Raw genomic sequence first — 20,493 nt, forward strand, 5'->3', positions numbered from 1 at the left:
GTTTTGCCCTCCAAGGTGTAACGGTTTATCCTCCCTCCTCCTACAAGGCAGCACTGGTGCTAAAATGGAAGATTAAAGGCAGTTCTGCTCAGAGGAGAACGCGAATCTACGCGGTAAAACAAGCCTTGAATAGAAGTTGCGTCTTATCTGAGCAAGACCAGAGATGTGTGATACACCCGAGATGATACAACCGCGCTAACAAAAGCCTTTGGACTTCAAGCAAAGCTTTTGATGGAGCAGCAATTAAATTCATGGCTCAATTTTGGGTAGTTCCATCGACAATTATGGATCCGAAATGAGAAGCGACGCATTGAGTCATGCGGAAAACCCAACAGAACCCATTTCTCAAGCTGAATATACGGAGAGAAGCCCAAGCTGATCCATCTCACACAGGTCAGAGTCAAGAGCCACAAGTGAAAAGCATCTTGTGATTGACAGTAAAAACACTTTGACCCTTCCTTGGAGGCTCTTGGTCGATGGACAATAGATTTGGATGACGGGTCAGGGCTGGGTTTGCTGAGATACGCTGAATCTTCATGAGACCTCTGTGTGAATCACGCTGGTGTCTGGTTTCCAGACCCTGCACAGTTTCTCTGGGGAGCACATGAAAAGTCATTTTTAAATGATAATTGAAGGCACTGTTTTAAAAATGCCAGATAAAGTTCACATTAGAGCAAAAAGCTTTGGGCTCCAGTCTACAGCTCCGCATTCACATGAGCGCCTGGTCTATCTAAAACTAAAAGCTTATTTTAGAAAACGCTTCAACCTAGTGAAACTAGAAATATTTTACATCACTGTTTAATGCTTGACTAAATCAGGGTGCCAAAAATCACAGAATCCCAGAATAATGTCAGGGGCTGGAAGGGCCCTGGAAAGCTCATGCAGTGCAATCCCCCCATGGAGCAGGAACACCCAGATGAGGTTACACAGGAAGGTGTCCAGGCGGGTTGGAATGTCTGCACAGAAGGAGACTCCACAACCCCCTGGGCAGCCTGGGCCAGGCTCTGACACCCCCACCCCAAACAAGTTGCTTCTCAGATTTCAGTGGAACCTCCTGTGTTCCAGTTTGCACCCATTGTCCCTTGTCCTGTCCCTGGTTGTCACCAGCAGAGCCTGGCTCCATCCTCCTGACACTGCCCCTTTCCATCTTGATCCCCAGGAATGAGTCCCCCCTCAGTGTCCTCTTGTCCAGCTCCAGAGCCCCAGCTCCCTCAGCCTTTCCTCACACGGGAGATGCTCCACTCCCTGCAGCATCTTGGTGGCTGCGCTGGACTCTCTGCAGCAGTTCCCTGTCCTGCTGGAACTGAGGGGCCACAGCTGGACACAAGATTCCAGGTGTGGTCTCCCCAGGGCAGAGCAGAGGGGCAGGAGAACCTCTCTGACCTACTGACCACCCCCTTCTAACCCACCCCAGGTCCCATTGGCTTCCTGGCCACAAGGGCCCAGTGCTGGCTCATGGTCACCCTGCTGTCCCCAGGACCCCCAGGTCCCTTTCCCCTACGCTGCTCTCTAATAGCTCATTCCCCAACTTACACTGGAACCTGGGGTTGTTCCTGCCCAGATTCAAGACTCTGCACTTTCCCTTGTTCTATTTCATTACATTTTTCCCTGCCCACATGAAGGAGAAGAACCAGGAGGGACAACCAGAAGCAAAGAACCCAGAGTTTTTGAGAACTCTTGAGGAGCAGCAGAGGCCTTGAGGATGGAGACGAGTGGGCCTTTGCTTGGAAAGTGTCACCTCTTCTCTTCAGGGGGCCCAGTGCTGGCTCACGGTCATCCTGCTGTCCCCAGGACACCCAATGGGGAAAAATGAGATGTTTGAAGATGCTTATTTATCCCTGACATGGCTCACGGTTCAGGATTTTGGGTAAATCCAATAAATAGTCAAACATGAGTCAATATATGGAGGTGGTTTGTAGGTTTGGCTGGTGAAATTTATAGCCGTGGTTTATTGCAGCACTAGATTTAACAGGTTCAATCCCATTTTTCCTGAGCAGCAAGCACAAGGTTTTACAGCCCGTTCTCAGGTATTTCATGTAATGCTGGATCTCTGATCAGCTCAGGGTGCAGATCCAGGACCCGGTCACCAAAGTCTCGCTATATAATCTTCCCATTTCAGGCTGGAATCCAACTGTGCTGCTTCTGAAAGAATTATCTGTTCTTTGAGTGCTACTAAAACCATTCACTGGTGCTTAATTTCTCCGAAACCACGTAAAAAACAAGTGGGCACGTCGTTCAACTTTGCAGGACAGAAGTGTTATCAGAGACTTGTTTGCTCGGATTGCAGATGTGCTGCTTCTCCTTCTTCCCCCCCGGTGACAATCAGCAGCACATCTGCGCAATGAAAATATCTTGAGTTCTTAAAGCTCTAATGACCCGCAAAAAGTAATAGGAGTTTATAAAAACATAAAGGTAATACAGCTCTTGAAGGACCTTACACTTAATTGCTGTTATCAGTAGGTACGGCTTGTTGGCCAAATCCAGAGCACTACTTATTTAACCGGAATTAACAAAATATTTACCAGTGTAATGAAAAAAAAAGACCTGACAGGTGTTGCTTTTTGAAACTCCACGTTAGTCAGAAACACCATACTGGTAAAAATGTTGAGAACAGTGAAGAAGAAGAGCCATGGAAACGGGATAAATGAAGTGGAGGGATCCACTAGAGCTGCTGAACATCGAGGCAGAATCCGGATTACAAACCAATTCAGGGCTCCACGGGGATCGTGCAGTTGGGATGAATTGGAAAATGCAATGAAATAGTCACGTTACGTTACTCTAAGGATCCAAACTTCTCTTTGGCTGCTAATTATGCTCCTGTTGATGAAGGTGGGAGTTTTTGTCCCCGCCCTTTGTTTCTCTCCATCTTTGGAGCATCTTCTGCTCCTGCAAATCGATAAAACTCCTCCAAGGTAATCCTGAAATCAAACTGCCCATTTACTGAGATATTACATATATATATATCTCGATAGATAGATAGATGGATGGATAGATAGATAGATAGATGGATGGATAGATAGATGGATGGATAGATAGATGGATAGATGGATGGATAGATAGATGGATGGATAGATAGATGGACAGACAGAGAGATGGACAGAGAGATGGATAGATAGATAGATGGACAGATAGATAGATGGATAGATAGATAGATGGACAGATAGATAGATGGATAGATAGATGGATAGATAGATAGATAGATAGATAGATAGATAGATAGATAGACAGATAGATATCTTCATGCTGAGGAGAAGTGGCACATCACATAGACGCAATAACCAAACCTTAGAACAAAAGGTGACGTCAATTCATCAAAGATTACATAGATTCTGAGCAGTACAAAGATATTATCAGTAATTATGTGTTACCTGAAGAAATTTCCTCACCCATTTATTTATCTATCACCTCTTGTGCCTGACGCACAAATGACTTTCATGTCAATTCTAAATCCATCCCAAGTTTCTATCGGCACCCTTGAGTCTGATCCATCCGGTAGGAGAAACGCAATCATTTCAAGACTCAAAACCATCGTGAGCTGCCGTTTCCAACCCCACAAACCACGTATGGGGAGGTCAGGGATGTGTAATTAAAAACACCGGCTGCTTCCCTCACCTCATTTAAATAACAACCATTGTTTGTTGAGGAGGAGCGAAGGGCCCAACGCGCTGCAACGCAGCGCGTTGGGCCCTTCGCTCCTCCTCAACAAACGATGCATTAGTGTAACCATCTGTTTGGGCGACCAGCTGCAAGACATGTGGTTTGAAGATCAACGAACCATGAAAAATAATATATCAGGGGCCACCGGTGTGTTTCAGCGGCCGAGGGGCAGATGGGCCATCGGCACAACCCGCTCGTCAGGAATAAATCGGGGAGAGGGCGATGGGGCTGAAATTAGGGCACAGGGAAGGAAAAGTCTCACCTGTTATTTTAATAAGATGTCCCAGCAAGAAAATCAGAGGGAAATTTAGCAATCTAGGTAGTTAGGGAGATTTCTTTTCACCATATTCAGTGGGAAGAACTTCTCCCAAGTAGCAAGTGGTAGGATGAGAGGAAACGGCCTCAAGTTGCGCCAGGGGAGGTTGAGGTTGGATCTGGGAACAATTTCTTCCCCAAAGGGCTGTGGGGTATTGGAACAGGCTGCCCAGGGTAGTGCTGGAGTCACCATCCCTGGAGGGCTGGACAGACGGACATGAGGTTCTCAGGGACATAGGGTAGTGTTAGAGTTGGGTTATGGTTGGACTTGACAATCCTGATGGTCTATTCCAACCTAAACAATTCTAAGAATACTCTTCTTTGTTGGGATTGTTGAAAACTTGTATCTTTGGTCTCTCCAGTGTATTCATTTTGATGCGAATAAAAGTTACATCTGCTGAGTCCGAAGCTTCAGGTGCAGTAGCTCAACACTTGGGAAACCAGGACAAGCGCACACGTTTCTCAAGCCAGATTTTTACATATTTATATTCCGGTGGCAAAACACTAATCAGTGCAACGCAGGCCACTAAAACAATTCCTTCTTACCTAGTCTGAGCTCTCCGAAGTTCCCGCACCCGATCTTCTTGCCCACTCGGAAGTTGGGTCCCACCATGAGAACGCCCGAGGACGTGGATGAGCCAGGGCGAGAGCCGTGCCCGCTCCTGCCCGCCATCCCCTTCGTCGTCCGCTGCCGTTCATCCTTCTCCCTGTTCGGATGGTCCATGATCTCAGGGAAATATCTCCGCCAGTGAACCGGCGGAAAGGAATCGGAGTAGGCGCTCTTCTCCTTAAAATAGAAATATATATCCCAAAGTATCTGAGTCAGGGTCCGAGAGAGTCATGGAAAGGCGGGGAGTTTGTTTGGCACCGTGTCCAGTTTCCTAATGCATCTTGATAATGTACCAAAGGGTCGATGATGCTCTTGAGAACTCAATCAAGGCAGGTTGCTTTTGGTTTCTTATCTAGGGAAAAGAAGAAAGGAGAGACGCAATCAAAATCGCTATTTTAAAATACCAAGCAAGGAATGTACAGCAGGGCCAACGTCCAGAACTTTCCTGGCCTTGAGAAAATTAACAATTTTCTGATAAAAAGCCTATATATATATGTCTATAAAAAGACATAAAAGTGCTGCCCGTCCACCACTTGCTATTGAGGTTATGGGGACTCATGCCGCACATACCAAAAAAAGCAATTTCAATTCTGCCAGCACGTCAGGTGGAAACTGCCCGGAGATCACGTCCCGTCTTTAAAGCACCTGTGAAGTGGAGGATTTGTTTTCTGCTCACTTCATACGTTTATAAAGTATTACACAAATGCCAGAGAAAAAGTAGAAAGTGGCAAACGAAAGGTGCCAAAATACTGAAGTGCTTAGGAAAGATGTTTGCATCTCCCACCCTAAAAAGTCAAATTTTACATCATTTTACAGTGCTTAAAGTTGACCTTAGATATATTTGCTAATTGAAACTAGTGTCTTAGAGAAAATTAATAACCAGAACTAGAATAAATATAGAATCACAGAATGGACTGGTTTGGAAAAGTCCTCAGAGATCAAGTCCAGCCCTTGGTCCAACTCCAGTCTGTTTACTAGACCATGGCACTAAGTGCCATGGCCAATCTCAGTTTACAAACCTGCAGGGCCGGTGAGTCCAGCACCTCCCTGGGCAGCCATTCCAATGCCTGACCACTCTCTGCACAGAATTGCTTTCTAATCTCCAGCCTAATTTCCCCGAGCAGAGTTGAAGCCCATGGCCTCTTGTCCTGTTGCTGATGCCTGGGAGAAGAGCCCAATCCCCACCTGGCTAGAACTGCCCTTCAGGTAGTTCTAGAGAGTGCTGAGCTCAGCTCTGAGCCTCCTCTTCTCCAGACTAAACAAGCCCAGCTCCCTCAGCCTCTCCCCATAGGGCTTGTGCTCAAGTCCCTTCCCCAGTCTTGTTGCTCTTCTCTGGACCCTCCAGCACTTCAATCTCTTTCCTGAGCTGAGGGCCCAGAACTGAACACAACACTCCAGGTGTGGCCTCCCCAATGCAGAGCACAGGGGAAGGGTCACTGCCCTTGTCCTGCTGACCACGCTGGTTTGGATACAGGACAGGACACCATTGGCCTTCTTGGCCACCTGGGCACACTGTTGGCTCCTGTTGAGCTTCCTGTCCATTAGTCCCCCAGGTCCATTTCTGCCTGGCTGCTCTGCAGCCACTCTGTGCCCAGCCTGGAGCTGCAGGGGGTTGTTGTGGCCAAAGTGCAGCACCCGCCACTTGGCCTTGTTGAACTTCAGCCCATTGGGATCGGCCCATTTTTCCAGTCTCTCCAGATCCCTCTGCAGAGCCTCCTGCCTTCCAGCAGCTCCACACTCCCTCCCAACTTGGTGTCATCAGCAAATTTGCTGATGATGGTCTCAATCCCCTCATCTAAATCATCAATAAACATGTTCAACAGGACTGGACCAACACTGACCCCTGGGCCCCCAGGATACATAGGGGACTCTTCCTTTAGGGGATACTGTTGCATTCACAGTTTCCTAGGTCTGAAAGGAAGAGTGTTGAATAATTTCAGGCCTGATATTTGTTCCATGAGATGATGAAGCCAACCTGTCTGCTCCCAGCCATCCAAAACTAAAAGATGGGACTTATTACCCATCTGCAAAGCGGTGGCACGGAACGAAAGCATTCGCCCTCTTGAAATATGGGTGTGCGCTGCCCAGCCTTGAACTGCAGTATAGTTTTATTTCTGGAAAGTTTTGGGTCTGGACAGAAGGCAGAAATCATTCACATGAGATCCAGAAAATGCAGGTGGCTGGAAATTCCAGTTTCTGAATATTGAACATATCGTCAGCACAACTGATCTTTTCTACCTGTTTCCACCCGCAGTTCTGTATGTTTGCGCAGTTCTCCCCATCCTGAGCTTCCTCCCTAGATCTTTTTTTAATCATTCTGCAAAATAGCAAAGATTAAATACAGAGAATGCACAACTTCACAATTACTTTCCACTGTTTTTACTCGTATATTATTGGAGGCTTCTCTATCAGACAGAACTGGGAACAGAGTTCACCTTCCCAGGAAGGATGCTGGTCCCTCCCCAGCACTAGGAAGACCTTGAGGAACTAATAATAGCGTAAAGAAACACCCATACACGTGAAAGACGCTTCATGCATTATAACAACCCCCCAAACCACCCGTCTGCCAACACAGAAGCTGCAGCATCAAGCTCCCGATGCGGTATTAAGTAACATGTGAAACACCTTTTGTGATCTAATCATCTCTGGCCCATCTGGAGACAGAAGAGTTGGGGATTGGGGATGCTCACATACAGGAAATGCAGTATTTAGAAGCACCAAGCTCTACTTGCACCTCAAATTAAGGCAAGATTTAATTCTTCCAACTGTGTATGGATGAGCAGGGAGCACCCGTTACAGGCAAACAGGACCAACTAGGTTTTGGTGGCGGTCGTCCCAATGTTCGCTGGTTTTGGGGCCGCGAGTGGAGTCGGGTTCACTCGGTGAAACCGAGTTGCGATGGCAATGACGATGCTCTATCAGATACCGGAGAAGCGGTGGGATCTGACCCACCCCCAGGCCAGACTTGCTCCAAAACAAACAGCATTGTATAAAACACAGACCACTGCAGAAACTAAGGGAATTGATTGCTGAACACAATCGGATGTGAGCATGACGGAGTGTTTCTAGGGCTGGATCACTACGAGAACCTTCAACAACACACTTGATCCTACCAAAGCCACAGAGGAGGATGTTTTTTCCCCCTGGAGAGCAAAGTCATTATTTTCATTAAAGCTGGATAATCAATACGCAACGACTACAGATGTCACAAAAGCCTAACAAAAAGAGGCAAAATCTGACCGAAGAGACAAGCTGGCCTGGGAAATAAGATGTTAATGGTTATAAGCTACTGCACCTCCATCCTTCCCCCGTTCCCCAGCTGTACAAGGTCTCCCCGGGGAAAAAGGATGGAAAGGTCACGCCTGGCAGTCTGTGCACATTAAACATCCTTTTTCGCAGCTGAAAGCCTCCTGCAAACAGCACCGCGGATCAGCGATGGAAGAGGGAACAAAGCGCTTGGTAACCTCTTCATCACGGCCGACGCTACGAGCAGATCGGGCCTGTTGGAACATCCAACTGTGTGAATCCGCTGCCGCTGCTCCCTACTGAACACAAAAATATAGCACCAAACACTGCTTTTGAGGACTAAGAAAGCGCAGAAGAACCAAGACGAGATTGTAATTTGAAGTCAGCCGCATTAATATTTCAAGACTGCTCAGAAGGCCAGGACCATTTCCTGCCGCGATTCCAACCTTGTCGTAACGATTTTCCTTCCTACCTTTCCACCCACTCAGCAAAATCGCTCTCGAAAGTTACTTGTATTTGAGCAAAGCTGCATGAAGATGTTTCCCTGACGGTGACTCATTCCGATTCCAGTCTGCTTTTCACTGCAATGTAGCTGGAGACACGGGAACAGTTATTTAATGAAAGATACAGGTTCAAAAGGGAATTACTCAAAGCAGTTAGCTAAAAACCCCAACCTTGTATCCTACACACTTTGAAACATGTAGGGTCTGAGATTGAAATCACGGCTCCATCTCCATCAATAAAATGGCAGCGCTGGAGCTCTAAATGAGCTCCAGAAGCGTTGAAGGCGGTTGGCGTTGGGAGCACGGCACCAAGGAGGGTTTGTCGCGCACCAAGAACTCGTTAGGGCACAGATATTGCGGACAGGCATCCAGTTTTCTCAATTAAGGGTTCAAGTTTGAAAGCAGCAGTGGTAAAAGACAATGCAAGAGTGAAGCCAGAACAACCCTCACTCCAGCTCTTCAAATTAAAAGCTCGTTTATCTTGCGCTGAAATGTCTTTGACCTACTCGAGATACTCTGGAGACCCCTCCATGAGAAGAGCAAGAGCTGTCAAAGCCGCATTTTGAGGCACAATTTCCAAAAACCTGCCCAAACTGAAATAATGAATGAATCCTCCTTTGTTCAGCTCCAATCAAGCGGACTTAATCCCGGTCTGTGTGTGTTTCTGGTTCACAGGGGAGTCCAAACGTGCCAGAAATCAAACTGCAGATGCTCGGCGGACGGATCGTCACCCTCACAACCAGAACTGGGTCAGCCCTACAACTCCCTTTTCCTTCTTTTAAGTAGAGACCTTCAAGAAAGCGTCATTTTCTTTTGAGACGGGTGATGTCGTCCTGCTCTCTATAGAAAAAGGAACCCAGTTTCTCAAAGCAACTCCTAAATTATTGTTTTAGGACCAGGCACGTGCCCTCTCGCTGTGTTTTCCAATGTCAATATTCCTGTATTAAAATGCGATTAGTAAACCTTTCACTCACAACTTGCTTCTCTATGTGGACACATCTCCATTGGCTTCAGGTCCCTTTGAGCTTTCTCATCCCACCACATCACCTCTTCCTTCCCACGATGGTCCATTTCTTGCCCTGCTTCTGCCCAATGCTGCTTTCTGACTGGCCCCAACAACAGTTCCTTTTTTCCAAAATGAAAAGTAGAGTTGCTGCTCTACTAACGAAGAAATAAAAAATTGTGAGATGTGCCCTGTTCCTAAGGAGAAAACTCAACAGAAAACCAAATATCCCACCTTGGTCTGACCTGGTGCTTGGCTACCCACACAAGCTGGTAGGAAGGGACGACACAATAGATCCACTCAGCCATAATATACTTTTTTTTGGCCTTTTTGCCTCTCAAGAGCTTTGTGGTTACCTAGAGAGTCTTCTACTAGGACATATTCCCCCAAAAAGCTTCCTATTACCACCCCGGTAACAACTTCACGCAGATATCACAATGATCTGTGCTTTCTCAAATAGCACCAAACCGATCTGGTTTCAGCAGCCTCGACGTTGCACAAAACAACAGACAAACTGAATAAAGCAGGTCAAAATCCTTCCAGAAAGAGCATCGGCAGAGCTACGGATGCGCGGCACGTGTCCCACACTCGGGACATTCTTTCCAACCTCGGAGGCTCCGGATGCCTTTTAAACATTACGAGGGGAATCATCCAACCCAGCAATCTAATCTCCAGCTTGCGCAGTTGGTTTTGTTCAGCGCTTCATGGGCGGAAAAAGCACCTTGTGAGATGAGGCACACAAACGGTGTTTAAGTCTAAACTGCAGGGAAGGGAGAGGGACGGACAAGCGCGGATCACGGTGCTTGTTTGTTACTCACGCGTGGGACCATCGGGCTGACATCCCACAATTAGTCTGTACAGAAAGGGATGAACCCCAATGAACTTGTAGCATTTTGCACCCTAGGGAAGTGAACTTCCACGAGGGCTTTTCCTCGAAGACCTTGGGAACCTGTTAAAACATGTTACTTGTACAATCCTCAACTAAACGCGTTGGCAAGTTGCTTTTCCAAATGGGTCTCGGTTGATTGTTTCACCAAGAGCAATCCAAGTTTATTCCTGAACTTTGCTCTCAATAACCTCAGCATGAAAGCCAGGAATGTTCGGGAGGGAAAGAGTAATTTAGTCATTTAGTTCTTCCATACAAAGAGAGTCAAATCAAAAATTAGACCGTTTTTAAGGGAAACTGTGTGATACAAGCCAGATTCATCAGCTTCACTTGGGTACAAGCCATGTATACATATTCCTGTATGTTTAACAAAGCACTAGGAGACCACAATCCACCAGAAAGCGGGTTAGTGCTCTTTAGGAAGAGTCACGTTATGCCGGAACAGCTAAACCAACAGTTGAACGCTTGAACAACATGAAGAAAAAATCCCCTAATGAAACCTGAGCTCTGCATATTTTAATTTTCTTAAGGAAAAGCAACGGCAGATCAGCTCCTGCGCACCTCCCGAGCCTGGCGGCACGAGTCGAGGTGAAACCCTGACTAATGCCAGATGTGCAGCCAACTCCGGCAGCCGCCGTGGGTGCTGAGCCCACACGCAGCTGGTGCATCCTCGGCAGCCCAGGATGAAACCGGCGCGGCCCCAAAATTACCAAGACCTACCTCTTGATACTAGAGTGACCGAGCCCAGCTTGAAAATCCAGCATTTAAAACCACCTCAAAAACTTGCAGTGATATCTAAGATACTATCTCTGCATGGAAAATTGGCTGGGTAAGGGTGCAGAAGGTCAGGCTCCTGCAAAAATGGATATTTGTGAGGATGCTGAAAAAGCCGGCGGCAGCAAAGGGTCTGCAACAGACCTGGGGTGGTGTGAGAACCCTGCGGATGTTCCAGGCACCACGTATACCCGTATTTTTTTTTTAATCTTAAAATACCACGTTGCTTAAAAGGCAACAAAGATGCTGCAGAGAGTGGAGCATCTCCTGTGTGAGGAAAGGCTGAGGGAGCTGGGGCTCTGGAGCTGGACAAGAGGACACTGAGGGGGGACTCATTGCTGGGGATCAATATGGAAAGGGGCAGTGTCAGGAGGATGGAGCCAGGCTCTGCTGGTGACAACCGGTGACAGGACAAGGGGCAATGGGTGCAAACCGGAACACAGGAGGTTCCACTGAAATCTGAGAAGCAACTTGTTTGGGGTGAGGGTGTCAGAGCCTGGTCCAGGCTGCCCAGGGGGTTGTGGAGTCTCCTTCTGTGCAGACATTCCAACCCGCCTGGACACCTTCCTGTGTAACCTCATCTGGGTGTTCCTGCTCCATGGGGGGATTGCACTGGATGAGCTTTCCAGGGCCCTTCCAACCCCTCACATTCTGGGATTCTGCAAAAGCAAAAAGAGAGTCGCAGGTCTACCTACACCACCCCCTTCCTTCCAGGTGATGGGTCTGAAGAAGAAAGGGGCAATACCTACCAGAGAAGAGGTGATTTCTAGACAGCCACATGCATCTTCAAAGCATAACTCAGATTAGGTGCTTCCGTGGTGGTTGAGGGGTGTAATTTGCAGTTACTGGTATCAATGACGAGCAAAGTCCTGGACGAGACCACCACGGCGGCTTGGGCTCCGCACCAGGCTTGGCCCAGGGGCAGCAATGCGGCTTTTGCAGATTTATAGCATAATTTAACACAGATGCACCTCACCGGCGCACAACTGTTTGATCTGCGCTCCGCTTGGCAAGGAAGAGAAGCCTGGAGGATGAATTGCAGACAGGCTCAGAGAGCTTGAAGAGACCCGTAAATGAGGTGGTTAAACACACCAAAAAACCCCTTTGCACTATCCAAACCATCAAGTGCTTTTTCTGCGTTCAGAAAGGAATGTAAGTATCAAGTTCAGAGCCAACACAGCGCTCACCGTGCGTGCGGGGCAAGGAAAAGCCTCTTGCTAGAAGAAACATCCTCATGAACTTCAGGAGATGGGGTCAAAGAAAACTGAAGACCCCCTGACAGCCAAGGGTGGGTAGAAGCTGTGTTGGTTAAACCCAGCTTAACTGATGGGCAGCCCCGACTAATTCAAAGTGGGCCTGAGAAGCATTTGGCCGTGTGTCAGAACAAACACAGGCACTCATCAGGTTTGTGTTTCCCTCATTTGTGCTGAGTGCCACCCATTATCAATCAAAATGGTGTCATTACAAACCAGCAATGACGCCAGATCCAGATGTAGGTTCTTCGTACCTCAACTTGAGAAGATCTCCAGGTCCTCAGACTTGGCTTGTGACCATCTGGTCATAGAATTATTGCATCGTCTTGGTTGGAAAAGACTCTCGAGATCATCAAGTCCAACCATAACCTGACTCTGGCACTGATGGGATCAGGTTTCCTGTCCCAACAATGCTCGATATGCCTCAAAAAAGCAGATGATAAACAGAACAGCTTCTTTATCACCTCAGACCAAGGACACCAAACCTCCTATTAGCTCCTAAAAAGAGCTTTTGACACCACTGGTCAGATTTAGGATATCAGCCTGTGAAATGAGGGTAAGAAGAGACCTGGGATGACACACTTTCCGCTTGTTGTTCATCAGCGTGTTGGTAACATGATGTCCAAAATACGGCTGCAAAGCCCAAAAGTATGTGTGTGCTGCATCTTGTGAGTGTAGATCCTCAGAGTGATGCCCAGGAGACGGAGGAAGATCAGCCGGGCTTCTCGGATCACCGAGCCCTAAATCCAAGTGTACCAGCACCCGCAGTGTCCGCCGCACAAAGGAATAAAGCCATAGAGAAAACACCAGTTCCGCACCCCAGGAGTGAGGTTAAGAAGGTGCAGCAGAAGCACGTGCCTTCAGAAAAGAAGCCTGACGCAAATATCTAATTCAACGCAAGGATTTAGGCCCTGAGCACCTGTACACATCATAAATCAGACAAGATCCATCTCAGGTCTGTTTTCAGGGACGAACACCAGCAACCACGCAAAGCGAATTTGGTGAGGAGAGAATATTCGTGACCTACCCTGGGGACATACCCAGCATCGCAGAAACTGGAGGAGCTGTTCTTACCATCGTGCAGCCCTGTACGAAGATGAAAAGAGAAGCCGCGGAGGGGCCATGACTCAAACCAACATTCCAGGTGGGTAAAGGCAGTGGAGCTGAACATTAAGGCCACGCGGCCGTGGAAAGTGGGGAGCGGAGATCGGTGCTGAGCTCGCTGACTCTGTCCCTAACTCCTGTCCCCAGGCTGCTCGTGGCCAGAAACTCCTCCTAAGAGCTGCTTCATGAAACGGAAACCCAGTGATGTAAGAGACAGTGAGCTGGAATATCAGCATCTCTTAAAAGAAACAAGCAGTGATGGAGATGGCAGGAGGTGAGACAAGCAGTGTAGTAACAGGAAACGCAAGAAAACTTGATGCTTAATGATTTAATGTATGTCTTTTTGTTTTAATGCCTGAACTTCACCTTTTCCTTGCTTGAAGATATCGCCTTAACCGGCAATCACGGGCCGAAGGATCAGCCCATGCTGTCACTGCAGACAATGAGTCACTTGGCAGGAATTCAGCTGACATTACCTACATATTTAGCTCGCAACTCAACTATGTCTCCAAGAGGAAATTATGTACCTGAAACCCAGATACAGAGAGAAATCTCCCCCGGCTTTTCATGTGCTGGTTATTTGGAGGCAAGTTGCTGTCAGACGGGGGTGACAAACCTCGCAGCCACACACAGAGATTCAAGGGAGTACAGAAGGTAAGAACCAAGACTCCAGGATAATAAATCCTGCTCGTTCGGGCTTAATAAATATGTTGCCTCAGCCTAAGCAAACAAATCTCAAAGCCAATCTACCAGCACCCCAGTTCCACACTGTCGCCTCATTCTGTTCTTTGTAGGGTGAAGTTTTCAACCGGTATAACTCACTTGTGCTAAAAATGGACAGTTTAATATTTAAGGTGCTGTTACACTCAGAGCCTGCGAACAGCTGCAGTGATTTGTCTTCCCTTCCCATGATGGGATTACAAAAACTCGGTGAGGTCGGGGCTGTGGCTGCACTACAGACCCTGGGGGTCCTGGGGACAGCAGGGTGACCATGAGCCAGCACTGGGCCCTTGTGGCCAGGAAGCCAATGGGACCTGGGGTGGGTTAGAAGGGGGTGGTCAGTAGGTCAGAGAGGTTCTCCTGCCCCTCTGCTCTGCCCTGGGGAGACCACACCTGGAATCTTGTGTCCAGCTGTGGCCCCTCAGTTCCAGCAGGACAGGGAACTGCTGCAGAGAGTCCAGCGCAGCCACCAAGATGCTGCAGGGAGTGGAGCATCTCCCGTGTGAGGAAAGGCTGAGGGAGCTGGGGCTCTGGAGCTGGACAAGAGGACACTGAGGGGGGACTCATTCCTGGGGATCAAGATGGAAAGGGGCAGTGTCAGGAGGATGGAGCCAGGCTCTGCTGGTGACAACCAGGGACAGGACAAGGGGCAATGGGTGCAAATTGGAACACAGGAGGTTCCACTTGAATATGGGAAGCAACTTGTTTGGGGTGAGGGTGTCAGAGCCTGGCCCAGGCTGCCCAGGGGGGTTGTGGAGTCTCCTTCTGTGCAGACATTCCAACCCGCCTGGACACCTTCCTGTGTAACCTCATCTGGGTGTTCCTGCTCCATGGGGGGATTGCACTGGATGAGCTTTACAAGGCCCTTCCAACCCCTCACATTCTGGGATTTTGTGACTCTGTGAAGGCATGAAAAACAAACCCCCATCCTACATCATCCTTACAGCATATAAAGAACCACCTTCTCCTTTCTCTCCGAGATTCAACATTCCGCTTTGCAGAGTATTCGGATGAAGCGGTTCAACTGTCAGAAGGGCTGGATCCGGATTGCCAACGCCATTGAAAGATGCCGAGAATTACACGCAGACCAAGCGCTGGAGAAGAACAGCCCCCTTGCCTTTTAATGTTTTTAATAATTTGTATTTCTTTTTTCCAAACAAAGGTCGCTCCTTTCTCCGGCAGCTCCACCCGGTGCAAGGTCCAGCCCTGCTTACTGGTTTCATTCTGTGCCCGCAAGAGGCCAGATGGGCTACACCCGCACAATCACCGCCAGCGCCATAAAAACCTGCACTTCCTCAGCGCAATTACACGTAATAATCCAAAAATACACCGTTGGACAGTTGTGTTTGTTCACAGACAGTAAATGGTGGTGCCTTGGTACGGCAAGGAAGGAGCCCAGGCCCCTGCTCCGCAGGGGAAGGCCAAGCGCAAGCCGTCAATAGTCCAGAGCGCAAGAGACAGGGCTTGAGAAAACTCTAATACTTGAGGTTTTGAGGGTTTTTTCTTCCTCAAATCCAAAGGTTGCAAGTTGACGGTGGCTTAAATGTCTTTGTGTGCTCGATGGGTGTTTTAGCTTATTCCAGATTTATTAGCAAGCACCGTCCCACAGCCATTATTTTTCTATCCGTGGTTCAACGAGACGCAGATTCTTTATTAAAACCAGTTTTGAGATAAGCTCTGGAGGCTTCTTTTGACTATCCCTGTCCTGCTGGCAGCATTTGCCTTCACGCACCATCAAATTTGTCCCCTTAAGCACAGAGTAATTGGGCAAATTTCAATTTGCGAAGGATCAGCGCGGTTACAAGATGTCACCTTAACCCTGAACGCAGGTGACAAATCCAGGTGGCCGATGTCACCCCAACCTTCACACCGGGGGATGGAGAGGGTGTTCACGCCAGCAAGGACACCCGGCAACCCACCAAAATCTACAATGCAAATCCAGCTTGCGGAGTTGTTATTTTCTTTATCAAAGCCAGATGTATTTGGTGACAACACTGTGCTAAGGCCACGGGGTGGGTTTAACTGGTGCCAAGCTCTGCTGTTATCAACCAATAACCCCCTGTCTGCAGCTCAGCACCGTCCCACCGCTGATTGTTCAGAGCAAGAAACAGTGAGTGAATGCCTTGGCTACCTTTTTTCCAGGTTCTCTTGCTGTTTCGGTTACTTCTAGCCATGCTTGACCTCCCCAGCACCAGAAGATCAGCACTGGAGTTCTTCAGCACCCAAAATAAGGATGTGGAGCAGCAGGAACCGACACGCTCAATCTCACGTTGTGTTTGATGAAGTCATGTCAGCTTAAGGCAAAGTCGTGCAAGCGATCAGGAGAAACAAGCTAAAGAAGAGACGTTTCAGTCTCACAGAGGCAATTTTACACAACTTTTCTTCCTCCTCTCCTTTCTGCAGCGTTAGGAACTTTGCACAGCTCCTGGCCCGGCTCTTCCGCTTGCTGTAAACCTGAGACATGCCCGTGGAAAGCAAATATTGTGCCAAAACAAACAAATCTTCCACCCACTTGCGGGCTGGCAATCTATTAGGAAGGAAAGGCAAGGCACCTACCATTACAGAACCACAGAATCCCAGAATGTGAGGGGTTGGAAGGGCCCTGGAAAGCTCATCCAGTGCAATCCCCCCATGGAGCAGGAACACCCAGATGAGGTTACACAGGAAGGTGTCCAGGCGGGTTGGAATGTCTGCACAGAAGGAGACTCCACAACCCCCCTGGGCAGCCTGGGCCAGGCTCTGACACCCTCACCGGGAACCAGTTTCTTCTCAGATTTCAGTGGAACCTCCTGTGTTCCAGTTTGCACCCATTGCCCCTTGTCCTGTCACTGGTTGTCACCAGCAGAGCCTGGCTCCATCCTCCTGACACTCCCCCTTTCCATCTTGATCCCCAGGAATGAGTCCCCCCTCAGTGTCCTCTTGTCCAGCTCCAGAGCCCCAGCTCCCTCAGCCTTTCCTCACACGGGAGATGCTCCACTCCCTGCAGCATCTTGGTGGCTGCGCTGGACTCTCTGCAGCAGTTCCCTGTCCTGCTGGAACTGAGGGGCCACAGCTGGACACAAGATTCCAGGTGTGGTCTCCCCAGGGCAGAGCAGAGGGGCAGGAGAACCTCTCTGACCTACTGACCACCCCCTTCTAACCCACCCCAGGTCCCATTGGCTTCCTGGCCACAAGGGCCCAGTGCTGGCTCATGGTCACCCTGCTGTCCCTAGGACCCCCAGGTCCCTTTCCCCTACGCTGCTCTCTAATAGTTCAGTACCCAACTTTTACTGGAACCTGGAGTTGTTCAAACTATAAATACCAGCTAGTATGAACAAGAGTAAAGCCTTGCAGTTAATAAAAATAAATATCACGCTCCATTCCTCAAGGAATTAGACTGCTGGGTTAGAAGCTTGCAGAACAGGGATACCAACCAGTTCATGTGTTTCAATCCCATTCCACAAATAATTCAAAGATCTGAAATTTCTCCAGCTATTCCGATAAAGCCAAAGGAGACAAAGCCATGTGTTCCCTCAACGAGGAAAATAACGAAGCACAAGCTCGGTTATGGAGTGTAACTCAAGGGACGTACACAGGACAGGAGCCGCTCATCCCCGTCCACGAGAAAAGTTTCACAACTTGGGTCTTGGTAGATATTGGATTATGTGAACACTGAAACCACATTTCCTAAGTGGTTTTCCACGTCATTTATTCCCTGTGTTCCAGGATCACAGAAATGAAGGTTTAAGGACACATGTAAACAGAAGAAGCCGTAGTAGCACAGCTCCGTGCTATGCTATTTCTTACCCTGTAAGGACTTAATTTAGTGACGGCGTAGAGAGAAACCTAAAGATTTCGCTAGAACCAAAACCAGTCCTTGTGATAAGATGAAGAGAACTCAGGTGAGTTTGGTGCAAAGATTAGGAGGGACTTTATGGCTTCCTCTGGATTAGCAACGGGAGAAACTAAAGTCAACACCCAGCAAAGAAATAAAGGGCAAGCGAGGAGTGGTTGTCCAAGGAAGGCCTTAGCTCCTGGAGCTGGAAGAGAAAGCTGTTTATTCTACGCTTTCACACTCATCTAGACTGAAGTTTATCCTTTCAAATGAAGTAGAGATGCAGCGCAGGTTCTCCTGGAGCTTTGCAGCCCAGGAAAGCACATCCTGACCAGAACACTCCTCGTTGCTCCTCCCTGCAACCCACGGCCTTGGGCTGGCGGACCCCTTCCCGTCGAGCTTTAGCTTTCATTTCACAAGCACCAATCTTGTCAAGCAGAGAGACGACACCTTATTCCACCCCATTAACTTGAACATCACGATTTAAAGCAAGAAGCGTCCTTGTGTCCTCCGAAACGCACTTAAATCCCTCCCCATCACCAGATCTTCACTTAAATAAAGAAAGAAGCTGATTGTCTAAGGAGACGTTGCTGAAATCCTCCTGTAACTACAGACCATCCTTGGGCATCTTCCTTAAACCATATTTTCCAGATTAATCACTTGCTCCCCTTTCATGCAAAGAGTATAACCTCAAGAAAGCTGAAAACAAAGCCCAATTCTTCAGCCTACGAGGCAATTCTTCCACAAGAAAAGACAGCACTTCTTGATAGCGTCTTTACAGGCAAATACTGGGCATCTACAAAGTCACCTTTTGTGGTTCGAAACCTGAAAACAGCCCCGTCTCCAGTTACAAAATATCCCTTTGAGTCACCACACGCAAAAGAAAATTCATGTCATTGCCAGCAGAGGCTTCTCGGTCAGATCGCAGAAAGCAGTGGGGGCCGGGAGGACGTTTCAGAGTTTATCGGCAGAAATTCATGCCATGGGAATGCAGGTTGCAATGAGGGCACGAGCAAACACACCACGACACGCAAGGGGCGTGTTCGGCCCAACATCGCATTTCCTGGGTTACTGCAGCAGGTGCACGTTAACAATGGGGTTTTCATAGATTTATGGAAGAGCCTGTTGCACTGTATGACTATTTTATCAATTCATATATGTATATAAGGAGCTTATGACCTATGTGGTGATCAGATCCATATCTTAACAATTAATAATCTTTAGTTTTCCTGGTGGTGTTTTTTATCAGTGAGACCGAGCAGTGCTTAGAAACAGCTTCTATTTACAACAGCACAACCACAGGTTTGGGTGCGAGTTGTAGCTCCGTACGTACCCTGCTTCTGGCTTTGATCTTATAGCGACTTCGATATGCGGCGACACCTTTAATATTCAATCAGCTGCGCTGTATAACACAGAATGCCAACAACAGAAAGGCTTTAATTTGCTTCAACTGCACGAGCAACAGCTTCCACATCCTCCACGGGTTTGAAACGCCGGGATGTGGCGCAGCCCCCATCACACCAGGACAAAACTGAGTGGGAAATGCTGAATTTCAAAACTGACATGTTTTGAAGCAAAATGATTTGGTAGCATTTGGAAAAGGAGTTATCTAGCAAGGAGAAAGAAGCGCAACTTGTTGTGCAAGGATGCTGGCAGTGGGAGCCAGTGACTATGTGGCCCGTGAGCTCATTTTAGGAAGATCTTACTATAAATATCCCAGTGCACAAGTATTATTGAAAACACAAACAGCACAAGGGAAAGGAGCTCGAGGAGCTACTTTGAGTACCAGTCCCACACCTCCCTGGACAAAAAGGATATTTAAGTTATATTATAATACCTCCCGTTCCAGCTGTGTCCAAATTTTGTGGGAAGGCACCTAGATCTCCTGAAATAGCACCAAACGGAAGGTTAACATACCAAAATCTCTAATTGTGAAGACTGGAGCATCTGCTGTGTGTCCTGAAGCATTTCCAGCTCTAGGTAAAAATTATTTCCAGCAGAACCATCTCTAATCAAACCCAGCAGGTCCTTTGACCTTTGAAACATTGAAGCCATTTGCAGAGCTGTGCTTCTCTTCCCCATCCACACTTCTCAGGTACGGACTTGTTAAAGATTAATAAATGTATTTTGGAAGATTATCTGTGTGGCTTTTCATGCATTCAGATGCCTAAAAGCCACATCACACCTGCACCAACCGCGCTGCCCAGAGACCGACTGAAGGTCCAGCCAGGTGGCCACAGTTACAGCCACCGCGGCCGTCCAGGACATGCAGCTTCGCGTCCAAACCACACAAGAGGTCCTGGCATGAAGGGAAATAGCACAGCTCTGCTTGGATTTATCTAGTCTCTGCAGACCTAGAGGAGAAAACAGACCCAAAAATCCATGTACTGGGTCACTCCCCGCCAGCAGAAGAGCCCCCGTGCAGTTTTCTCCCATGCAGAGCAGTGCTGGTAACTAAGGCCCACGCAGCCACTCGCTCACTCTCCCCGGGTGGGATGGGGGAGAAAATCGGAAGGGTAAAAGAAAACTTGTCAGTTGAGATAAATATAATTTAATAGGTAAAGAAAAAGCCATGCACGCAAGCAAAACAAAGAATCAGTCACTGCTT

General features: G+C 48.1%; 1 protein-coding gene across 1 annotated transcript in view; it reads right to left on the reverse strand.

Annotated features, from left to right (window-relative positions):
• Positions 1-20,493, reverse strand: part of CSNK1G1 (casein kinase 1 gamma 1) — a 94,052-nt gene that overhangs the window by 48,548 nt on the left and 25,011 nt on the right. Inside the window, exon 4 of the mRNA XM_080351409.1 lies at positions 4,519-4,934. Coding sequence (XP_080207535.1) covers positions 4,519-4,696 — 178 coding nt within the window. The 5' untranslated portion in view covers positions 4,697-4,934. The remainder of the gene's footprint in view (positions 1-4,518; positions 4,935-20,493) is intronic.

This window comes from Nesoenas mayeri, assembly GCF_963082525.1.
Source record: "Nesoenas mayeri genome assembly, chromosome: 11".
NCBI classification, from domain to species: Eukaryota; Metazoa; Chordata; class Aves; order Columbiformes; family Columbidae; genus Nesoenas; species Nesoenas mayeri.